At 33.3% G+C, this 23,740-nt stretch overlaps 1 protein-coding gene across 1 annotated transcript; it reads left to right on the top strand.

The window, feature by feature from the left end:
• Positions 1 to 766: 766 nt before the first annotated feature.
• On the top strand, positions 767 to 23,389 carry LOC129222677 (glutamate dehydrogenase, mitochondrial-like). Its single transcript, XM_054857208.1, has 11 exons — positions 767 to 1,370; positions 4,631 to 4,831; positions 8,263 to 8,349; positions 9,418 to 9,506; positions 10,838 to 10,936; positions 11,030 to 11,167; positions 16,405 to 16,545; positions 18,505 to 18,709; positions 20,263 to 20,354; positions 20,463 to 20,525; positions 21,599 to 23,389. Exons 1-11 carry the CDS (start codon positions 920 to 922, stop codon positions 21,716 to 21,718), a joined length of 1,686 nt encoding a protein of 561 aa, XP_054713183.1. The 5' UTR covers positions 767 to 919; the 3' UTR covers positions 21,719 to 23,389.
• The last annotated feature ends 351 nt before the right edge of the window (positions 23,390 to 23,740 follow it).

Raw genomic sequence — 23,740 nt, 5'->3', positions numbered from 1 at the left:
CGGTCTAAGAATAGGAAAGTCTTCAAAATGCTACACTTTGCAAGACCCCTCCATCCACTAAAACCATTAAAGAGCTTCTGAAGGCAAATGATTAATAAATCCAAAAACATGCTGTAATCTAATCTTTCTAGCTACTATTTTATTTTATTTTGTTTTATTTTTCATTAATGTACAATTGCAGGGTTTCCTGGTACCCAAGTCCAGAGTTACCCAAGTACTCTCCATGGATTTATCCCAAGGTTATCCAGAGGACAATCGAACTTTAATTTCCGAACATTCTTGAGACAACCACTGAGCACGTTCTTCGTTATATGTTGGGGATTTACTTGAACTCTAGGTCCGGCCCGTCATTTCAAATTGGGGCTGGGGCAAAGGGTCGGTGCATTTTATGGGGGAAAAAAACAAAATACATGCAAAAGCACATTTTCATCATGTTTTTGAAATCCATAATCGTTTTGAAAGAGGTCAAATGACGCCCCCCCCCCCCTCAAAAAAAAGAGAAAATATTTACCCTTGAACCCCCCCCCCTTCCCCCAAAAATTTCAATAGCACAACACCTCCTCAGTGGGCACTCTTTCAGAAATTAAAAATTAAGAAACAAGAAGTAAGATTGCGCGCAGAAAAAAAAAAGAAAAAGCTTTCTCCTCTCCAATCCCCAAAATCTGTTTTGAAAAAGGGATTTTTTGCTGTGCAGTAGGGAATTTACGCAGAAACTAATCCCTACAAAACGTTGGTTTATTTTTTTCCACACCGAAGAGCACATGCGCGCGCGAGTTGTTATTTGGTTGGTCGGTGTGTGTGGGTGAGAATATGGAGCGGTAGGACGGTGCTCAATTATTAAATCTGCAATAATTCGATCATTTATTCCCAGTCAATAATCAAAGTGCTCAATTTAATATTTTTATCGTAATCTGAAAACATGCTGGGACAAACGGCTTCAATATTTTCTTCCGTTCGACACCTGCGGTCTTGCAAAATCAATCCTACCGCACTAGACGTAGGCCTAAGCACGACAAGGTCAAATTTACTAAGGGCTTCCAGTTTTATATTGTCCAAATATTACAGTTCACATGTCATCCCGGAAAACCTCAATTATGTCGAAGATGCCGAGAACCCATCTTTTTTCCACATGGTCGAATATTTTTACCACAAAGGCTGGCAAGTTGTTGAAGAGAAATTGGTCGAGGAATTTAAAGGAAAGCTGAGCCTGGAAGAAAAACGCGAAAAAGTGAGAGGTTATTTAGGTATTTTGGGACCTTGTCATTCCGTTTTGGAAGTTTGTTTTCCGCTAAAAAGAGACAGTGGGAAATATGTGATGATCAACGGATGGCGAGCTCAACATAGTCATCATCGAACACCTTGCAAAGGAGGTATGTGGCATTTAATACGTTGATACCTTTTCTCAAATATTATGCAGTATTTCAACGAATGTGTATAAACCTACATTCAACCTATTGTAAGTGCAAGAATATTGGGTTGTGTAAATAAATATAAAATAGCTAGGTACATAGTAAAAACCTCTCTTGGAATGGTGTTGTTGCTTTAAAATTGTTAAATATGTCATAATTATATCCCAGAATATATGCTCTAAAAGAGCATGCATATGTGCACTAAACATACATTAAATATGCGCCGAAAGCAAAAAATATGCTCTGATACTTTTTTTTATTCCCGCCAACGAGTTGTCACATTTGAGTAATAACTTCTCTATTTTTATTTGGTTACTAAGGCGGTGAACATGTCCTGCAGCAAATATTTGCACAGAAAGTGGTAATTGCTTTATCTGCAATAAATCTCACTTTGGTTTTCTTCTGTTAAAAGCCTCTCTCTCTCTTTTTTTTTTCCTTTGAAAAAATGAAAATAACTTTTCAACTTCTGCAGAATAGATTTTTATTTAGTAAAAATCTTGTGAAAAAATCAGTGATATACATTTATTTTTAAAGATATCGCAATTTTTTTTGCATTTATATTCACTAATATCAGAAAAAAAAGGCTAAATTATGCAATTGTAAATTAATTCAGGTTCTAGTTGCAACTGACTGTCTGAATTTATTGTTAAACTGTATCTCATCGAGCTCAGAAACCAGGAAATATTGGAGAAGATTGCAAATTTTGAATAGTAAGGATTTCTTCTATGCTAAAACTTCTATGTTCTTAGAAAATTCAACGAAACATCAAACACATCCTTAAGCATTCTAAACAAAAATTCAAAATCTTCAACACCTATTGTTTAAAAAGATTTTTAGTTTTGAAACTTAGAAAATGTTCGAGTTGCCCTTAATGGAAACTACAATAATATTTAATAGGTAGCAACCACTAGTTCAGGAAACTTATTGAAAGTTGGTTGGTTCTATAGATTTTAACGGTAAGTAAGCCAAACCTAGATAAAATTTAAACTTGTCGGAAAATTCAAATAATTTCTTTAAAATGTTCTTCAAAATAATGTCAAGTTTCTCCTGAGACTTATATAGTAAAAAAGGGAAGTTGAAAGCAAATAGAATAAGGCAACCAATATGTGTTTTCAATTTTTATGGTTTGATCTGGGTAGTACCTCAAAATCAACAACCAACGTATCTCAGCAAAACATTTTGACAAAACAAAAATTTGTTTTAAATATCATTTTTCTGCCAGCTTCAAAAATTTTCAGCAAACAGCATTTGTACATTGTACCTCTGCAATTATCTGGATTTAGTAAGAACCTTAATAGGCTATACTGTGCCACTGATTGATAAAGCAAATATGGCCAATACTCAAAAGGTATACATTTCCCACTTCATTTGTTCTGTCAGATTCCGAAAGATTTTGTGGTATGTTTCTTTTCATACAATAAGGACTTTTTCTTTGTAATTTGTCATTATTGTTCTTAAGGTATCTATCTTTGCTCAAGTAAGCTGCTTCTGCAAAATTGACCTACACACGGTTAAGTTTTCTAGCACAAAGGTGCTTGTTAAACAAACTTGTGATTGTGCTACCATTTTTAATAAGATTTAATTGCTTTCTTTAATTCCATCCTTGTTGGACATTGCGCAGGTTAATGCATTAAAAATGGTTCCCTAGAAGAAGGAACCATTCCTGAAAAGAAAATCTTTATAATGCAGAAAAGTAACTTTCCTACAAGCACAACTGTGATCCTGTTATGTTTTGATGTTTAGTTATTAAACTGTTGAAGCATGGCCCCACTTGATAGCACTGATGCTTTTCGAGCCTTGACAATTTATGACTATTCTGTGTTATAACCGATGCAACTATGATCTGCTCTTCAAATTCTAAAAAATTCTAAACTTCATATATCACCCATTTTGACCGCAAGAGATGATGAACCCAATCCTGTGCATCCACCAATCAGTGACAACGTAATGGAAAACAAGGATTACTCATAGCGCCTCCTTTGTTGCCATGAGTTTCAGCAATCGTCACAGCCTACAAGAATTAAGTGCGGCCATGGTTGAAGATAACCAAGAATAAAAGAAAATGTCTGCTTAAAGCAAGGCTTATCTTTTTTTTAAAATGTATATTACCAATTTACATAAGCAGTAAGTTACTGCCCTTAAGCCAGGGATGTGGCAGAACTACATGCAATATACTGACAACCCGGTCATGACATCCAGAGATTCATCACTCTGGAACAGACCATAACTGAGCTGGAGGCAGATGTCATGTGATTGAATCTTAGAGTGTCAAAAAACTGGTAGCTAAAATAAATTTAGCATATTAGCGAGAGCACCGCAGCGTAGTTCTGCCTTAGCCCAGGCTTAAGCGTGATACCGTATTTTCCTGCGCATTATCCGTAGGCAGCCTCTAATCTGCAGGTCCTAAAATCGGCTTGAAGAAAAAAAAGCTTCGTATAATTCGCGGACAATACAATGTAAAAAGATAAAGTTTGAATTTAACATACCGTTTGAGCAACTAAACTGAAAACGTGAAAAAGTAATTACTTTGAAGGCATAATCAAAATTAATCTGAAATATAATCTAAAATATAATTTCTTCTTGAAATCTTGATCATAGTACGCTAATTACTTGAAAAACAAAGAGTCAAGACAAAGGAGCAAAGGCTCTGATCTTGTGCAAATGGCTACCTATTTCACAGTAATCTTGCTTATTTTACATGACCTGAATCGCCACTCAAGCAACGTAAAATAACCAACATACAGGCAGGCAGCGAAGAAGAACATGCATGCTTCATAAAATAAACAACATTCACTCGGCATACGGTCTGGATCAGTGAATCCTACTGTAAAAATGTTGAGGTTCAATGCATTGGTGTTAAGGGGAAAAAAACATCACAGATAATCTGCGGCTGCGTATAATCCACACCTCATAAACTTTGCCCTTTTTAGCAGATAATCCGCGGATTATACGCAGGAAAATACAGTAACGTGCTGTTAATTACCTAAACTTTGCCTTCAGTTAACGAGGTTAAACAGATTTTTGATAAGATTCATGTTCTTAGTTTTCATTTGGTAATAGTTATTAATAGTTGAGACGAAAATGGTCAACGGAATAATACAAAAGTATACCTACAACACCAAGTACCCTTACATCAGTGCTCATTTACTGAAACCATGTTGTGAAATTCAAGCATAATGGAGTTTAAGTTCCAAAGTTAACTGATTTCTTTTTCTTTTAAGGTATCCGATTCAGTTTAGATGTGTGCTTGGATGAAGTAAAAGCTCTCTCGGCGTTGATGACTTTCAAATGTGCTGTCGTCGACTGTCCATTCGGTGGAGCCAAAGCTGGACTAAAAATCAATCCTAAGGAGTACAGCGAGTTTGAATTAGAGAAAATCACACGAAATTTTGCATTGCAATTAGCAAAGAAAGGATTTTTGGGTTTGTTATTTTCTGATACCATTTTTAATTTATAAATTATCTCAGCTAATTGCTGTGTTAAAATGTTTAAGTTGTGACAACTTTTGGTAGGGCATTCTCAAATTTGAATTAATTGTAGGTGGTAATGAATGGTATATGAGATTGAATGAGCAGCTTCTAGAAAAAAATATTAATGTTTGTATATGTTTTTTGTCAGTTTCTCTGATCTTTCCATTGAAGTTAAAATAAATAATTCTTTGTCATGTATGCAGTGTATAGAAAAGTTTAGAATTATGAGAATTAGTTAAATAAGATATCATCTAATCTTATTATTATATAAACAGATAATATTCATTTTAGAGATTATAGATTTTTTTTTTGTTTGAAAAATAAACATGAAGTATGTAGAAAAGTATCTTAAAAACTGCTGTACTTCTTCAAAAACTCTAGATTTTTGGTGAAATGTATCTGGGCACCCTATTCCTAAATAAAAATAACCTGCATCAGGGGTTTCCAAAATTTTGTGATTCACAGCAACTTTTGTAGGGCACCCTAGCCTATCTCTTATATGTATTGACACTGAACATTTTGTGGCATCCACTTTAGGAACCCCGATCTAGAGAAGTAAAATTGATCTTTAACTGTATGCACTGATTTCTAACAAAATATTTCTAAAACAGCCTGTGTAGGAAATTCTCCACGATAATTTATACATTAATTCCTGCTCAAAATTCAATCTTCTTGTGGTGAAGCCTTCAAAGTTAATGGTCAATTGAGTCTTAGTAATTGTATATTAAAATGATAAAAAATGTGGTAATGTGAACATTCAGTGTTTATTCAACAGAATTTAAGGAAAAATTTCTCAATAATTTATGTCCATTTCTAAACATTCATAATTTTATCAATTTTTAAATCCCGCTTTCCCCCAACATTTTTTTTTTTTTTTTTTAAATTAAGGGACCTGTATTTACTAGGAGGGCATCACTTCTTGAGACTCAGACCAGCAGTTTGAATTTCAAAAATGTGTTACTTTGTATTAAAGTAATACCGCCGAACCTCATTTATACTAACTGGCCTTGAAAATTAATTTGTCTTAACCAGGGCCGTCGACAGGTTTTATGGGCCCCTATGCAACTTTCTTCAGGGCCCCAAACCTTTTACTTAACCTTTAACCTCTTCTTTCTAGGCTCCGTTTTCACATAAATATTTAAAATTGATTTGCGATTTCAGGTATGGGGGACCCTTTTTGTAGCTCGGATAACTTTATGTCGATAGCAAAACAGGCCATTTTATATTTTTTTCCTCACGATGTGTCTTTTCCTACGTGTGTGTGTGTGTGTGTGTGCACTTAACAGAAATGAATAAATAAATAAAAAACATTTCTGTTGTCTGTCCTTTGGGTTAAGGGTAGAATATCTCCAACTTTAGGGGGTCCGGGGTTTTCTCCCCCGGGAAAATTTTTGAAAAATACACTAAAAAATTTTGCATTTTGAGGCCTTATACGGGATAATAGGAACTACAAAAACATGAGAAAAGAAAAAAGGAAGACAAAAAAATTCTTAAACTTTGCACTCTTTTGCAAACTAAGACAATACAAACTGCTCGTGGTTTGACAAATCGTTGATATTAATCGACAGAGAGGAAGAGCGACGAGGGAGAAACGATGACGCTTGTCACTTGCTCACATCGACTCTCGGTATAATTACTTTTATATCATCCCTTATCAACTCACCAACAAACGAAACACTGAATTAACTGAAAAATGATCAAGATTAAAATATGCTTTAAAAGAAATGGTGGAAATATCAGCCTAACCATTCGAACAAATCATACTTTATACAACTGATAGGAAATAAAATTGAAGCACTTTTCAAGCAGTATCAGAAATTTTTAAAATTAATTTCAAGGCCTCTAGAACAATTAAAATTATTCAAAGCAGTTCATTTGTACTTTCCAATCTCTGATACTTTAATACTCGATCGTATAGTTTTACATTCTAACTTAGTAAGAAACCCCTGTTATTCTGCATTTCTTGTATTTTTAAATAACAAGTAGTGCAGAAAACGAAAAGGAATAGAGGTAGTGTAGCAATTTTTCTCATGCGAAACAGATTGACAGTATGCAGTGGAAGTAATATAAAAGCAGGCAATAATAAAATAACTTTCAAAATATGAAATTCAGGTTTAAATAAATAGCAAAATGTGAACATGCTAGTCACGAAAATGTATCTCAAACAATATGTTGCAGGAACGTCATTACCATACTTTTTTACATTTTTGATGCAGAATGTAGCGAGGAGCTGAATTTGGCACATTTTGGCATCCCTTTCCCCCTCCTCGCTGTTGAAGAAGTTTAAAATGTCCCAAGTTCTTTAGGTTTTTAAGCACGTGAAAATAAAATTCATTTTTTAAAGTATTTTTCCTTTTTTTTTAGGATTAAATCATGCAATTTTTTCGAGAGTTGGGGACCCCCAAAGAAGCGGGGGACCTAAGTTATTATAACTTGTTTAGCTTATAGGTAAAACCAGCACTGATTCTAATTAATGATGACATAACTGTACCCTTTTTAGATATGTAAGGGCGTTTTATGCACTTTGATGAGGAAACATCTTTCAAAGTGCCCCCAATCGCTCCCCTCCCCGTTTTTACTCTAGAAACAACACTAGAACTAGTTTCAATTTGTTTCACTGTACTCAAAACTAAATCAACTCATATTTTAAATCTTTTCATCGAACTGCGTCGCTTGCCTATGTTTTGAGTTTCGAACGCTGAAAATGCAAGCGCTTATATTTATAAGTCTTTTTTTTTTTTTTAAATTTCTTTGCTCCTTTTCCAATTTTACTAAAATTCTGTTTAGCTTTCAAAAAGAAGCAATTTTTTTTAGCTTTGGAATTCACGCAAAAAAAAAGTCACATTTATTTTTGGTTCCATGCGTCGATAGTGGGCTATGAAGATAAGGACAAGTAGAATTTTCACTTTGGGGAGATTTATCTTTATCTTAGGCCCGCTTCGCGGGCCCCTCAATCTCTCACGGGCCCCTGAGCAATGCATAGGCTTGTCCCCCTCTCTCGACGGCCCTGGTCTTAACTGTAGTGAATCATATCCGAACAAAAATCAACAACAATCAATAGGATGAGGATCGCAAATGTGGTTCGTCTTAGCAGTACAGTGAAACCTGTGTAAGTTGACCACTTGCGGTGCACTAGGTACTTTAATGGTCAACTTGTGGTCAACTTACAAAGATTGATTTATATGATAAGAGCTAATTCCGTGCCTGAAAAAAGCGGTCAACTTAGACAGGTGGTCAACTTTACAGGTTTTACTGTAATTAGTTTTAAGTTTGTTCGAATTAGTGAAGTTCGACTGTATTCCTGTAATTGCTCTTAACATTTTGGTAAAATGCTACTCATGGGCTGTTGTACCTTATCTCAAAGTTGTATCTTGCTTTTACAGGACCAGGTTTAGATGTTCCTGCACCTGATATGGGAACTGGTGAAAGAGAAATGAGTTGGATTGCTGATACTTATGCACAAACTATTGGTAATTTTTAACTTGTTTATTGCAATATATATTTTTAAAATTTGCATGACGAAATTGGATCTATTTTTTTTTATTGAATCTATTTTACTTTTCAAGTGTTTTGAACTTTTCTTTGTTTTTCCCATGGTTCCTCTGAAAACCTTGAGTTTTGTTTTCCTGTCATGAGACCCTGAAAGTTCTTTAACTTGAAAAATATATATTTTTTAAAACCCAAGTCAAATTTTACAACATTTGAAATCTTGTGTATTGATCTCAACTAAACCTATGACCCCAGATTTTCCACAATCTGCGGTCTTGACAGTCTCGGCAAAAGTTGAGAAACTGAAAAAAAATTGGAAAAATAATGTTTTTATGATTTTTACAACCAGCACTTTGGATAATCATTATTTTTTCCCTATTTTCATTTATATTTATTTTGTAAATCTTTTGGAGCTTGAACTGTGTTTCAAAAATGTAACAAAACATCTTTCATTTTTCATCTATCATTTGAAATATATTATGTTTATAACGGTAAAAGTTATCAATATCTATGAATTTTGAAAACTAAAAAATTTTTTAAAAATCTTACTTAAATCAAAAATATCAGATTTAAATTTAAAATATCTGACGTTTTTAAGTCAAGTGAATATTACTAATCTTGACTTTTGATCAGTAGTGCTATCTACTGTTTGTTACTCACAACTAGACAAATTTCTTACATTGCATATTGTTTTTTGTAACCTGACTTTAAAGTTTAATTACAATTTTGTGCAATGTTTAAATGTGTTTCTTCTTTGAAATTTTTGTCAGCTATATGTGTCAAGATTTTGCTCTCTTTATTTCTGATGTTTGTATCTTTCTATGTGTATACAGTGAAACCTGTCTACAACAATGTTGTTGGGACCTAAAAAAAATACTGTTATTGACAGGTTATTGTTGTAGACAGTTTTATTATTTTATGCTGAGATTTTGCTGGGACTAAGGAAAATATTGTTATAGACAGGTTAATTGTTGTAGACAGTATTGTTATACACAGGTTTCACTGTATACATAGTTGGTTTTGTGCTTAAACTGTGCAACTTATTCCAGGCCACACTGATATGAACTCCCATGCTTGTGTTACTGGTAAGCCTATCAATCAAGGCGGCATTCATGGCAGGATTTCAGCTACTGGAAGGGTAATATTATTTGATTGTTACATTTTAAAAATTCACTCTTAATTATGTTTTCGGTGCTTTTTCCATTATACATGGAACTTGTTTCTTTCTTCTTTGATGAAGATTAACCCTTTCCATACCTGCCAACTCTACTGGATTTTCCGGGAGACTCCCGGATTTTTGACATTTCTCCCGGTCTCCCGATTTTTATTGAAAATCTCCCGGTTTTTATTAATCTCTAAAAAAAATCCCTCCATTTAGGGATTTTCTCGAAAATGAAAAAAATAAACCCCTTTAAAATAAATTTTTACATCGTTTTAGCGCTTTTACTCCATTGTTTGAAAGTTTCCTACTCAATTTCAAACTTTAGCACATTGGAATCTGGCAACATCAGTCCGTGTTTACGTTTGCGATCTCGCTTCGCGCACTCATCGCTAAGCATATGTTGCTTAATTACAACATTTCTTCTTGTACATAAAACGACCGCTATTATCGGGCACTTTGGGCCGAAAAAAGTAAATTAAATCTTGTTGAAGACCTGAAAAAACTTGTCTATGATTAAATTTTTACAGATAATTGAAATTCTTTTTTTTTCCCTAAATAACTTTTCATTCAAAAAGTATTACTTTAACTTTTATTCTTCCATTTAATATTTTCATTAATTTAACTCTGTGTATATGACTCAAGGAACTTGCATATGATTGCACTTTAAGAGATAATAAAAAAAATCCCTATTTTCCCCTCAATAACATGGAAAAAAGCGATATTGCGCTACATTGAAAAAATCTACTGGATTTTTTTCTTTGAATGTTGGCAGATATGCCTTTCTTGTCCTGGATCATTGAAATTTTTTAAATATAGGGGGGAAACTCTATGAGTGGGTGTAATTGATCATCTAGACATAGATTTTAGTTTTCATTTTCTTTCTTAATTTCTTTCTTTCTTTTTTTTTTTTTTTTTTTTTTTTTTTTTGGCACAGGGGGTGCTGCAACATGAAGAAAAATGGTTAACTGTTTCAGAGAAAATTTTTCAAAAAAATTCAATTTTACAAAAATTCCAATTTTGAAGTTCAAAGAATAGGGACAAGAAACTGAGAGAAAAAAACATTTTTGTAAGCTAAATAACAACACATAAGCCTGTAAATGTGTACACCCTTTTACACATTTTCATATTTTACTCATTTCGTAGTACAAAGTTTCTTGACTGCTTTTTTACATATCCCCTTTGCAGCTTCAGCCAAAATGTTAGATTAATTTGATTTTTAAATCAAGTTTTAATTATTTGTTGGCCAAATAAGTGTTTTATGATGTGATGTTTATGGTATTTCAAAATTTATTTATCTATGTTTTTAGGGGGTTTATCATGGTTTGGATAACTTTGTCAATGAAGCTAGTTATATGAGCATGATTGGAACAACACCAGGATGGGGTGGAAAAACTTTTATTGTGCAGGTATGTACATTTTTCCACTTGTGAATCAGTATGTTTTTAAAAGAATCAATATTTATTTCATCTTGTGCTGTATTGATGCATACTTGTTGTTAGGGCTTAGGTAATGTAGGTCTTCACGTGATGAGATACCTTCATCGAGCTGGCGGTAGATGTATTGGTGTCATGGAATATGATGGAAGCATTTACAATCCCAATGGAATTGATCCTAGAGAATTGGAGGACTGGAAATTGGTAATAAATTAATCTTATTTAAAAATTAATAAAAACAGCATATAACAAGCACAATAGTGAGGTGCATACACATTTGGGAGCTTTGCCAAGCAGTTAATTTTGCTTTCACATTTTTCATTCATAATACTTTTTAATAGACCCCAGAAATTGATATATTTTTTTTCATCTTCAGAAACTTTTCCTTTGTTGTGGATTTTTTAATGATTTTTACATCTTTTTTTTTAAATGTTAGTTTTTATGCATATGTTAATTTTTATGTAATAGTTTTGGCTTGTTAATTTTCCTGTTTTAGCTTCCTTTTATCAATTTAAATTTTTATTTCTCCCTTTCTTTCTATTCCAAAATGAAGGAAAGTTGTTTTTCAGATAAAAGAATATTTTTTCATCTGTCCTCAAATGTAAATCTCTGCAAAACTTATCAAACTGCTTTCTGTCAGTGTATGTTTTTCAATAAAGTGTTTCTGTAAATTAAAATAGGCCAATCAAATTTCTTGGATTTGGAGGAAAAAAATATATAGGAAATAAGGCTGAGCATAAATTGGGTTGTATTTGAAGCCCGTTTTGGTATTGAAAACTTATTTGCACATTAAAATATTAGTACCAATGGGAAAAACAAATTTTTCTGTAAACGGTAAAATTTCCTGCAACTTCCAAGCAGGGTAGATTTGTACATTTTCCATTACCGGAACCCCAATAACAGAAAATCAAATCCTGAGTCATGACCAATTCTTTGTGAAAGAGGAATGTTACCAGAAAAGTAGTCCTGGAACAATCCCCCACTAAATCACCCCTGCTTCCAAGTTGTATAGAACAGGAATTATTGTCCTTGAAAATAAATTTTACATTGTATTCTAAAGCTTTATTCACGCGACTGGTAACAATAGAGCTGGTTTATTGTTGAGAAATGAGCAGAGAAAGCTCAAAGTTTTTATCTCTTGCCAGTTTCTTTTTGTTCATAAATAAAATACTTATAACTCATTTTAGAGTATAAGAAAGGCCTTTGACAGGATTTTTAAATTTCTCTCTTGATTCTGCTTTTGGGACTAGCAAAAGTTATTAGCTGTGATTATTTTCCTATTTTTGTCCTGTCCCATGTTAACTAAAAGGAAATTAAATGTATTAAAATTTTATGTGTTGTTTTGGGGTCCGTTACAAATGACTTTTCCAGGCCCCCCTCCATATTGTTTAATCCTATATTTCACACCTTCTTTTAAAAATATTGGACCCCCTTCAGGCTCGGACCCGGCCAACAGCTGTCTCTTCTCTTTCTCTCTCCCTCCCTACCCCCCCCTTCCTTGTGCGCACCCCTGGTTCTGATCCACAAGATTTATCTAAATATGAGGTCGGCCTTCATGGTCCTTTTTTTTTTCTTCATTTTTAATTAATGTTAGTTCTTGTTATTTGCTTTTATTGAATGAACTGAATTGGCACCTAGTGCTAGAGTGTGGTCCTCGTAGCGATCCAAATGAGGATGGATTGTGAAGCAACTTAGAGGCTATTCATTGATTACGTAAGGGTCAGGGCTCGAAAATTATATTGCCCGACATGCCCGGGGCATGTGAAATTTCCGATCGGGCATGAATCTTTTACCCTTACATGCCCGGCTGGGCATGTAAATTTTTAATGAAATATTTCCTCCAAAAACTTTTTTTTGTCTTATTTTATTGAAAATTTACCACATCCTAGCCGGAGCTCAAAATTTATTTCACGCGATAACGCTAAAATCATATTTGGACTAAGATAAAATCATTAGGAATCATCGGCAAAGTCGCCCAGCGATCTGCCTAAAGTCGAGTGCGTTTTTTTCGTTCACTGCACGCGAAATGCCTCAAGTCCAGTAGAAAAAGACTTTCCTGTTTCCAGCTTGTGTGGAAGCGATCTTCCCCTACTGCGCATGCGTCAGTAAGGAGGGAGAAATCTGATCTGACGAGTGCGTGTCGTCATCGCGGGGCTCCTTTCCTTAGCTTGTGAAATAAGCTCCTCCCTCGACGCCTTGTGAAGCGTGCATCATTCTTCCTCGGCAGAGCACGTGTGCATTCTACTCGGAGAAGTGTTTTAGAGTTTTGGTTATGCAAATATTCGGATTCGGAGATTATGGATATACGACAGTTTTTTAAAACACCAAGACCTGAATCCAGCAGCAATGTTGTGGCTTCTGAAAAGCGGTCATCAAGTACAGTGGATGTGATTGATAATGACCGCGAAACAAAAAAAATGAAATCGGACTACGAACAAAAACGGAAACGTTTAGTTCTACAAGATTGGATAAAAGAATTCGCCTGGCTAGACTGTAATGAAGAGCGTACTGAAATGTGTGTCAAGATTTGTCGAGCTTTCCCGAAAATCGCCGATAATTCGAGCTCATATTTCAAAAATCCAGGAGTGCAAGGAGATGCAATCCGCATCGCATCTGTTAGAGCTCATAATAAAACAAAAAAGCACGTTTCATGTGTTCAAGCCAAATTGGCGATCGATGTTCCAACTGCCACTCCAATGAGGAAATGTCTTGTTAGGCTAACAGAAGAACAGCATAAAAAATGTCTATCCTTTTCAATACAGCCTATTTGTTCAAAAGAAGAAATGGCATTTCTAAAATTTAAAGGACTGTGCGAGTTATAAATCAAAAACGGTATTTCATGTGGAAATAACTATTTAAATGATAAGGGAGGTGCACAGTTTTGTCACCACATTGCTGAAGTGATGAAAGATGACCTCATTGCAGATTTAGAAGGAGTAAGGTTCATTTGTGTTATGGCAGATGGAAGTACAGATCGGAGCACAATTGAAAAAGATATTATTTATGTGCGGTACATTTCATCAGGCAAACCACTTACTCGTTTTGTGGATTTGGCCGAGTTAGAACACGCAGATGCTCCAGGTGTGCATGAGGCTCTAATTAAATCATTAGAAAGTGTGAAGTTGAATGAAGAAGTTAGATTTGAAAAGATAGTTGGTATAAACGTGGATGGAGCCTCAGTAAATATGGGTAAATATGATGGTGTTGCTGCTATCATGAGGGAAAATATTCCCCACCTCATATCCATTCATTGCATTGCTCACAATTTGGAGTTAGTTGTAACTGATGCAGTAAAAAACACATATATCAAAGGACTGTTTGAAAAGACCATTGAAGGGGTTGTAAAATTTTACAGCCGTTCTCCAAAACACAGAAGAGAGCTGGTTGAATTGAGTCATTTTTTTGAAACTTCAGCTGTTCAAATGGGAAGTGCATCATAAATTAGGTGGCTGTGTATTCAGCAAAGAGTATTATCAGCTTTAAAAAAGATATTTCATCTAATTGTCTTACATCTTGAGAGTGCTGCAACGGAAAAGAATAATGAAAAATCCGCCAAGATGAAGGGGTACTTGAAAGAACTAAAGCTTGTTTGCTTTGTTCAAGCTCTCCATTATTGGCTTGATATTGTTGACATTTTAGTGACAGTGTCAAAAAAAATTTCAATCTGACGATTTCAATTTTGGATGTGATCACCACTTTGGAGGTTTCTTCTTTACAGTTAGAAGCTCTGCGACATACTGATGGACCGCACATGAAGGCTTTTAAAGATAATTTCAAAAGTAATTCCTTTCAGAATATTGAACTTAAAGGAAAAGAACTCCAAATTGAAGACCTTATTGATGATGTGTTGCAGTGTGTTGACAACCGTTTTCAAAAGCTTCAAAATTCAACCCCAATTTCTTTATTCAATACTTTCAACTTCAACTATTGGCCATTAGAAAACCCTACTGCTTTGGCTGCTTATGGCAATAGTGAAATTGCTGAACTTTGTAATCACTTCAGCCAAAACCTAAGTGACGATGAAACTCGTTTGGCCATGAGTGAATGGGCAGGTTTCAAAGCAATGATCGACAAAATGCGGGCAACATCTTCTAATCTTCTGGCTGTTTATTCTTACCTTTTAAAGAGTAAACAAGAAGAATTCACTAATATTCTTTTGCTTGTAGAGATTATGCTCTGCATTTCTCCCAGCACATCTGCATGTGAGAGGGGATTCAGTGCCAAGAACCGTATAAAAAGCCCTCTTCGTTGCAGTTTATCCACAGAGACTGTTAGCAGTTTAATGAGAATAGCAATTGATGGTGTGGAATCAGATAATTTTGAGCCATCGGCAGCAATCGAACACTGGTTGTTCAACACAAAAGGAACTAGACATATTGACGGACATGCATGCCAACAATAATATTGGTAATACAATTTTGTAAATTTTCAACTATGCCTAATTATGTACTATTTATTTAAACTATATTTTTTACGATTTATATTAAACAAATTCCTATATGAAACTGTGTAGTTATTTTGTCTGATTAATGGCTAATGCTATATATGACAAATTTAAAGGTTTTTATTAATATACAATAAAAAAAAAACAGGGCATGTAAAAATTTTGTCTGGGCATGTACTTTTTAGACAAACATGCCCGGCTGGGCATGTAAAATTTTCAAGATTTTTCTAGCCCTGGTAAGGGTGCTGAGGGGGGAGGGGGTTGGAAAAATCTCTACATACCCCTACTTTGGGGGAGGGGGTCGAACCCATTCTTACGTAATATTTTCCAAGTTGATATTTTACATTAGAAATTGTGCAATCAAGTACTTTAGCATTGATCATATTTCATTTGCGTTTGGAAGGTAAAAAACGTATTAGGAAAAGCTTTTTTTAACTATTTTACAAAGAATGAATACTGTAAAATATAATAAAAGAATCGCACTATGTATGGCATATTTTGTTTTTAATTAATGCTGCATCATATACAAAAAACATTTCAAAAAAAAAAAAAAAAAACATTCAGTCTAGCTTCCATCTTTTTATTAAATATTTCTTTATGCAAAAAAGTTTAATTTAATAATAGTGAATTTAATAACGATTCCAGTGATGTAAGATTTGTTATTTTATTATTTTGAAAAACAAAATGGAATCTTTCGTAAGAATAGGGGGAGGGGTTTGAAAAATCTTACGTACCTTTACATAAGGGGAGGGGGGCAAAAATTTCCAAAATCATCCTTACGTAATTAATGAATGGCCTCTTACTTTTCCTTATTTCTGAAGCAGCTAAAATGCAGCAATAAAGGGCTGCGGGGGGAGGGAGCAAACCTTCAAGTATTTAGAATCATAATTCATATTAATCTGTATGTTTCTGTGCATTATATGTTTGAAACTTGTTCTAAATTGTTTTGTACATCAGAGTATTTCTTTTTAAGCAATTATGTTCATTATTTTTTCAGGCTAATGGTACCATTGTTGGCTTTCCTGGGGCTGAGCCATACACAGGAGAAAGCCTTCTGTATGAACCATGTGAAATTTTAATACCAGCTGCAACGGAGAAAGTTATTACGAAAAATAATGCTGATCGCATTCAGTGCAAGGTATTTTTTTCCACATCTAAAACTTATCTTTGTACAGCATAGCTATCAACTTTCGTGATTTGTTCGGGAGACTCTCAAATATCAACCCCTTCTCTCGAACTCCCTAATCAAATAAAGATCTCCCGGGTTTTCATCAAAACAATGAAACTCCCCCCAAAAAAGGGATTTTTCATTGATTAAAATTTTTTGCAAAATTCCCACAGCAAACTGATCGTGGTTACAAAAACGAAACCTCTTCATACACAAGTTTGGAAATTGCATATGTTCGATCATTTTCCAAACGTGTTAATTTCATATTCCTTTTTTTTAATGGTTTTATTTCATGAAAAGTGCGATAAAACATTGTGAATTGTTCTTAGAATTTCCTTAGTTTTTAGGTGCGGCAAGAAATGTTTATTTTCACTTATTAGGGAAAAGAAACTGATGTCTCTTTTAAAACTTTCTTTTTTTAAACCTAAAAGTTGCAAATTTTTGTTTTTAACTTTAAAATTTAAAAATAGTAATCTAAATTTCTGAATTTGCTGCATGTAAGAAATCCCTACTTATATTTGAAAATTCTTTTACTCTTTGTCACTAAGTTTATTCATACAAAGTCCCCTTAATTTACGAGTAAGTCATTCTAATTTTTATCTTTTCATGCTGGCAGCTACGCTACAATAGTTATTACTTCTTTGCCTAAAGTGAAAAAATTATTGGATTTAAAAATAAAAAAAATGAATAAAATTTAAACCACAATTTTCATTTTAATCACCTATGAACCAGTGTTGACTTTCTTGTGTGGTCGGTATGTATTAATAAATGCCCCAACATATTGGCAAAGAAAAAATCATATGACTATCCCGGAGTCCAGAGTTTTGATCGTGACATATATGTCACTAGTTCAAAAACAAACTCACTAACTTTTTTTGTGTCACCAAATAATAATAATAAAAAAGCTGTTGGAGTTTCAAATTTCTTAAGTTAGGACTTGTACCATATCTAGTTGTGAACCTATTTTTGATAAGTTCATTCAAGTGAAGGAATTAAATGGTCTAAAGCAGGGGGTTCACCAGGGGTTTTCAAACAGTGTGTCCAGGAGGGTCACGAGATGTGGAAGAAAAGTTTAAAGAAAATTAATTTATTGCTGTGTTTTTACTTAAAAAAAAAAAAGTACACATAAAGCTTTCAAAGCACATACAAGCTGGTTTTATGTTCCATTAGTTAGTGGGATACATGAGCTTGTTTGGAATTAATCAATTTTTAATGTCTGGATTGAGCTTTGTAACACACAATGTCATTTTCCAGTGTTAAATGATTTTTTGGTTCTGTTTTACTAATTACGTGTTCTTCTAAGGATAAAACTTAACCATTTGTATAATTTTTAATTACTGTTTTAGGAGTTAGACAGAGTTAAAACTTTAGGGAGTCGCCAAAAAGTCTATAAAGGGGGTTGCAGTAAAAATTTGAGAACCCCTGATCTAAAGTAAAATTTCTTCTATCTTCAGCAAATTCTCTCGCTATTCCATTTTTCCTTTTAAGATTAAAAACATGTTGATCAACTTGCAACATTTTTTTTTTTTTTGGTGAAGTATAATGAATCGAATTTTTCTTCTTTCTTTCACTTTCTTCCTTTCTTTTTTTCCACTCCTAATTGTACTATTCTATGAATCAGTTTTCATGTTCTTTTTTATTTCATTGTTCTGGCCGAATTCAAAAGTGACTGAATGAACTTCTAATCTTGTGGAAAAGATATTTTATTTCCCATATTAACAGTGAATTGAGATTCTATCTCAAGTTCTCAGTCACTCACATCATTCAATTAAAATTATAATCTTTATTATGAAAATATCTATTCCTAAAAAATAGAATAAACGCAATCAACTTAAAACCTACAATTCAAGTCATTTAAATAAACCCTTGTTTGCATCTTTTTTTAGTTTTATAAAAGCAAGAATAAAGGGTTATTTTTTTCCCTCTTAGATTGTTGCAGAAGCTGCCAATGGACCAACTACACCGGCAGCAGACAAAATTTTAATGCAGAGAAATATTTTAGTCATTCCCGACTTGTACATCAATGCTGGTGGTGTCACTGTGTCTTACTTTGAGTGGCTGAAGAATTTGAATCACGTGAGCTATGGCAGGCTCTTGTTCAAGTATGAGCGAGATTCAAACTATCATTTACTAGGTAGAGTATCTTTATTCCAATCAAATTGTGAGTTGAGAGTTAAGTTTGCATAGCTGCCAACTTGTACAATTTAGCCGTACACTTTAAGTTTTTTGGACATTTTGAACGATTGTACATTTTTATGGCAGATTTGTACGATTTTTAGTTTAATTTTATGATAAATTGCAAACGGTTGAAGTTTTTTTTTACTTCCAGCACTTTTGAGAGCAACCCCTAAAAGCGTGATGTAAACGACATTGAAAAGCGCAAAAATTCTCTTAAGTTATTCTCTGTGCTACTCTTCTCCTAAAGACTTTCGTTTGAAGCCAACATTTGGCATGATATCTTGGTTGGCAAAGCAGTTCAGCGCAGAACGATACGTTTTGCGACCAAGCAGCAAGAAAGTACCAACGTGATTGGTGGGGTTTTCCAGCGACCTTCAACTGAAGGTCCTGGCCTAAGCATAAATCTCTGACTCGTTATGCATCGTGCATGAGGCATTCTGTCTGGCTATTATCACGAGCAGCGATGTGTTTGTTCTGAAAATTACACGTGGTGCTCAAAAGTTTGCTATTCATTTAAGTTAAAATGTCTAAAGCTACGAAATATCACCAGATTTTTCTGGAATGGTATTCGAAAGATTATCCTTCAATCCTCAAAGCACGAAAAGGGCCACACTTTGCATTTTGTTCAGCTTGCAGTGTGGATATCAAGATCACACATGGAGGAGCTAACGACATCAGGCATCTTAATAATGATAAAAAAAAAATATGTAGTCACTGCATACATTGTCAGATTTTTTAAGTTGGCATGTTAGCAGCTATGCGTTTACAATGTTAATGACATGAGTACCACAAAATACAGAAAGCACTGCATCACAGATATCCCTCTTGGAAATTTTTAGAGAGCCTTGTCTTGAATCAATTTTATCTTGTTGCCTCTTTTGGTTCAATGGAAAAGAAAATGAAACAGCTCATTGATTATTTAAACAAAAAATGTTTAAAAATGTATTAGTTTTTCATTAAAACATTGTTATACATAAGTTAAATCTGGGTAATTGTAAAAAAAATCATGGGAATTTGTTAGACTTGAAAAAAATGAGGGGAAGTTGGAAAAATTTCTTAAGTTAACTTCAAAAGATCTATTTTTCCTGGTTCTGTTTTAACAGAAATTGCAAATTATTAATATTTTTTTATACTACATCCTGAGACTGCTAGAAGACTGCTTGTTCTGTTTTCACGTTCAGTAAAAATTGTTTATCTGTCTTGTAACTATGAATGAAATTGAATGTTTCTACAAAATGTTGATTCATTAAAGCAGCATTGGAAAAAGTTATTTAAAACATTTTCCTTTTTATATCGACCAGTTGTGAACGTCACATGTGAAGATAGTGTTTTATTTATTTATTGAATTATATTTCCTGACCCTTTAAATATTCGTAACGAGTTGAAAAATGCACCAAATAAAAAGATGGTGTAATATTTTTTTTTCATAACCAAGCATTTTTAGATTTTTAAGAATTTCATGCATTTTGACAATTTTCACAGCCTGAAATTTCTTGTTTTGTCTTTCAGAAAGTGTTCAGGAATCATTAGAACGGAGGTTCGGGAAAGCCGGAGGCCGCATTCCAATAGTTCCCAGTGAATCTTTTCAGAAAAAAATCTCGGTAATTATGATTGGATCAAGTTCCTTTTATTTTTGTGCAATAAATTGATTTGAGCAAGGAGTGAGGACCAAAATGATCTCTTCTAAAATGTTTTTTTATGTGTTGTAGGGTGCCTCAGAAAAAGACATAGTGCATTCAGGTTTGGATTATACAATGGAGAGATCAGCTAGGGTGAGTGACTTTTATTATACATACTTATTTTCTGTGTCTCTCTTAGTATTTTTTATCATAATCTTATTTAATATTTTATTGATTCATTTTTCAAAATGACTTAATGCTAGACTTAAGTTTTTTTTCCTTTTTTTTTACTTGGAATTCAAACCATTTGGTAAATTTATCAATTTAACTTGTTTGTTTTTTACAATTTAGCTTGTTTGTTTTGTGCTCAAAATTTAATTTTTTTCAAAACGTAAATTTGGTGTTTGACCTTGAAAAAAAAAAGCTGTCAAATTCTTATCATTTTTGTTGAGAAGAAAACACGAGCCAAACAAACAAACAAAAAAAAAAAATTATAGAACAGAATCATGGTCTCAAAGGATTGTGGTTCAAATTTTGAGGCTTTTGCAATGTGCGATAAATAATTGCAAGATTACCAAAAGAAGTTTCTGCCTTACTATCCATATTTGGAATTCATCTTTATTCCTGTAAAAAGGGAAGGGGGAGAGGAGAGAAAGCCAATAGAGTTCTAGCATAACTTCTAGCATAACTATGACTTAAAAAAAAAGGGTGTAAGATAATGGGTGGGACAGAATTGTATTTTTGTTCTAAAAAAGGGAAAGATGCTCAATTGTGGTAGGGGATTGGGATCCAAGAATGAAATCTAATTACTGAATATAAATGAATCACTTGAGAGTTTTAGAAAGAGTAGGAGGAGTTTTATGCTACATTTGCTAATAAGCCAAGTAAACACTGCAAGTTTTTCAAAAGCTGTTCGAAAAACTATTTAAAACCTACTTTTGGGGATCCTTGAATTTGCTATAAAGGACTTGTATTCTTGTTCAAATTAAAGTTTAAGCAATTTCATCTTATGTATGTATAAAAACATCTTAGCTTTTAAGGAATATTTTTGTTTTTTTACAGCAAATAAATTGGATAACTTTTTGTTTTGATGGAAAAGTAACACAATTTAATTTTAGTATAAGTGCTTTGATATGCACATCCCTTGTGTTATGCTAAATTTTTTGTTTATTTCAGATTTAATTTTTGCTTCAAAATTCTTTTAAGTGATGAAATTTTATTTTTAGGCTATAATGCGAACTGCCATGAAGTATAATCTGGGCCTTGATCTCAGGACGGCTGCATACGTGAACTCCATCGAAAAAATATATGCTACTTACAGAGAAGCCGGTTTAACGTTTACTTAAAATATATCATTGACGACAAATGTTGAACTGCTCTAATTCCCATAATCCAAATATGTATATCTTACTTTAACATAGAGTGCTTTATGTCAGCAATTTTTGGAATCAGGGCGGCAGTTAAGTTGCATAATATATTTTTTTCTTTTCATTTTTTTAGACAGTAGATTGATTTCCTTTGGTTGCAGAAACGTACCCTTCCCCCCTTGAGATACTTATATTTTTATATTCTTTGTAGTGAATGTCGATTTGAAAGCTTTTCTTTTAACAGTCGGATTTTCCGTAACACAGTGCTTGATAATGTTTTGGAAATGGTTGCTTTTTGGAAGCAACAGACTGGTTTAATATCTTGAAGTTAGATTTATTCCGAAATTATTTTTTCATGTTTGAAAGTCAAGAAGGATTGTAGGAAGAAAAACCTGTAAATGACTAGTAAAGAACCATTTTCTAACTAAAGTAGAGTTTTTATGTGAACTTCGAATTGAGTAGAAAATAAATACAAAAATTTGTCTAGATGACGTCTCCATACATTTTGAATGCTTAGGTGCCAGAAAATAGAAAACACTTTTGATTGTTGAATTTTCAGTCGATGATTTGTTGTTCAATATTATAGCTGGTATTGGAAATGAAATGTTTTCTTACCAGGTTATTTTATCGGTGATGTTTAGGAAAGAAAATTTTTCTCACAATATGTGATTAAATCATGTTTTTTGGAGAACGGTAAGGATTGTTTTTAAGAGCCTGTGAGTGGTTGTGTTTAGAAAGTTATTAATAAATCGAGCAATATATATGATTTAAATTATTTGATGTGAATCACCGAGTATTGTATACCTTTTATATATTCTCTTAAGCATAAAATTTTTCTAAATTATGCCATTTATGTGGCTTTGTGATACTTTGCTAAAAATTGATCTAGTCGTGGAAAAAAAATTTAAATACATTTTTTGTTTACGGGTGATTGTTTTATTTTCAAAGATATCACGTGTTGAACATGTTGGTAGTGTTTAAAATTATTGTATCAATAAAAAGTTTTGGGTGTAATTCATCTAAAAGAGTGCTTCGAGGAAAGGGAAGAACTGTTTCGAGTAGTTCTGGTTCGTTGTTTTTACAAAACTTGCATTAAATTTGTATTTTGCTACAGTTTGAATTATAAAGTTACCTTTGTTACTTTCTAGTGATTTCCAAGTGTGATAACCACCATATTTTTGTTAAACTATCTGTTGTACCTTTTAGAGTAAGCTCAGTCCACAACTTCTAGAAATCTTGATGTACATCTGAACTTGTACACTCTTTTGAATGTGTCATAAATTTTAAACATCACAGTTGTTTTTTTTTCTTTTGTGAATGTTTGAGATTATATTTTGGGCATTTGTAATTTTGCATTTCAAATTTCCTGTTTCATGCATCCAGAAACTAAATTATATGATTCACGATTATTGGTTGTTATCTATTGCATTTGTTTTTTCTGTTCTGTTCTAATTTTCAAATGGAATTATTTATTTTCCATGCCAAAAGTCCTATAATAGAATAGCGCATTTTTGTTGATTTTTTTTATGCTGTAATTTTACTAAATATTATCAACTTTATCCTTCCAAAGCCATATTTTGTATAAGTCATATTGATTATGCTTTTATTTGATAAATTTTGAAAATAAATATGGAAACATTTTGCCTCAAATCAGAATTACTTGTCAGTTCTTGATTGCTAGTAGTTGCGAACCGGTTACGGCCTTAACAAGTTGTTGTTTGACTTTTTATGGGAAAAGTTCATAAAAAAAACCTTTATTGATTGGTACAAATTGAAAAGCATAGTTAAGTGGCAATTATTAAAGCCTTTCGCAACTGGCTGCAGTTTGCATTGGGGAAAGTTCGAGTAATTGTGTAAACAGCTTCAAGAATGCTTCCGACAAGTGTTGTAGTTTTTAATGTTTGGGTGAACTGTCCGTTGGGTTTGGGATAAGGGGACTCACCAGAAGAAAAAGGATGTATATCACAGCTCTGTGTTGCCTCACAACTACACCATTGCTCC

The sequence above is a fragment of the Uloborus diversus genome, chromosome 5 (genome assembly GCF_026930045.1).
Source record: "Uloborus diversus isolate 005 chromosome 5, Udiv.v.3.1, whole genome shotgun sequence".
Taxonomy (NCBI): domain Eukaryota; kingdom Metazoa; phylum Arthropoda; class Arachnida; order Araneae; family Uloboridae; genus Uloborus; species Uloborus diversus.
The sequence above is the reverse complement of the archived record's forward strand: the minus strand, read 5'-3'. Positions and strand labels throughout refer to the sequence as shown.

Excerpts from the sequence above, each read along its gene's own strand:
- LOC129222677 (XM_054857208.1), top strand. The coding sequence starts at position 920 with ATGCTGGGACAAACGGCTTCAATATTTTCTTCCGTTCGACACCTGCGG. Across the intron at positions 1,371-4,630 it reads TCGAACACCTTGCAAAGGAG|GTATCCGATTCAGTTTAGAT; the intron begins GTATGTGGCATT and ends TTTTCTTTTAAG. Across the intron at positions 8,350-9,417 it reads TACTTATGCACAAACTATTG|GCCACACTGATATGAACTCC; the intron begins GTAATTTTTAAC and ends AACTTATTCCAG.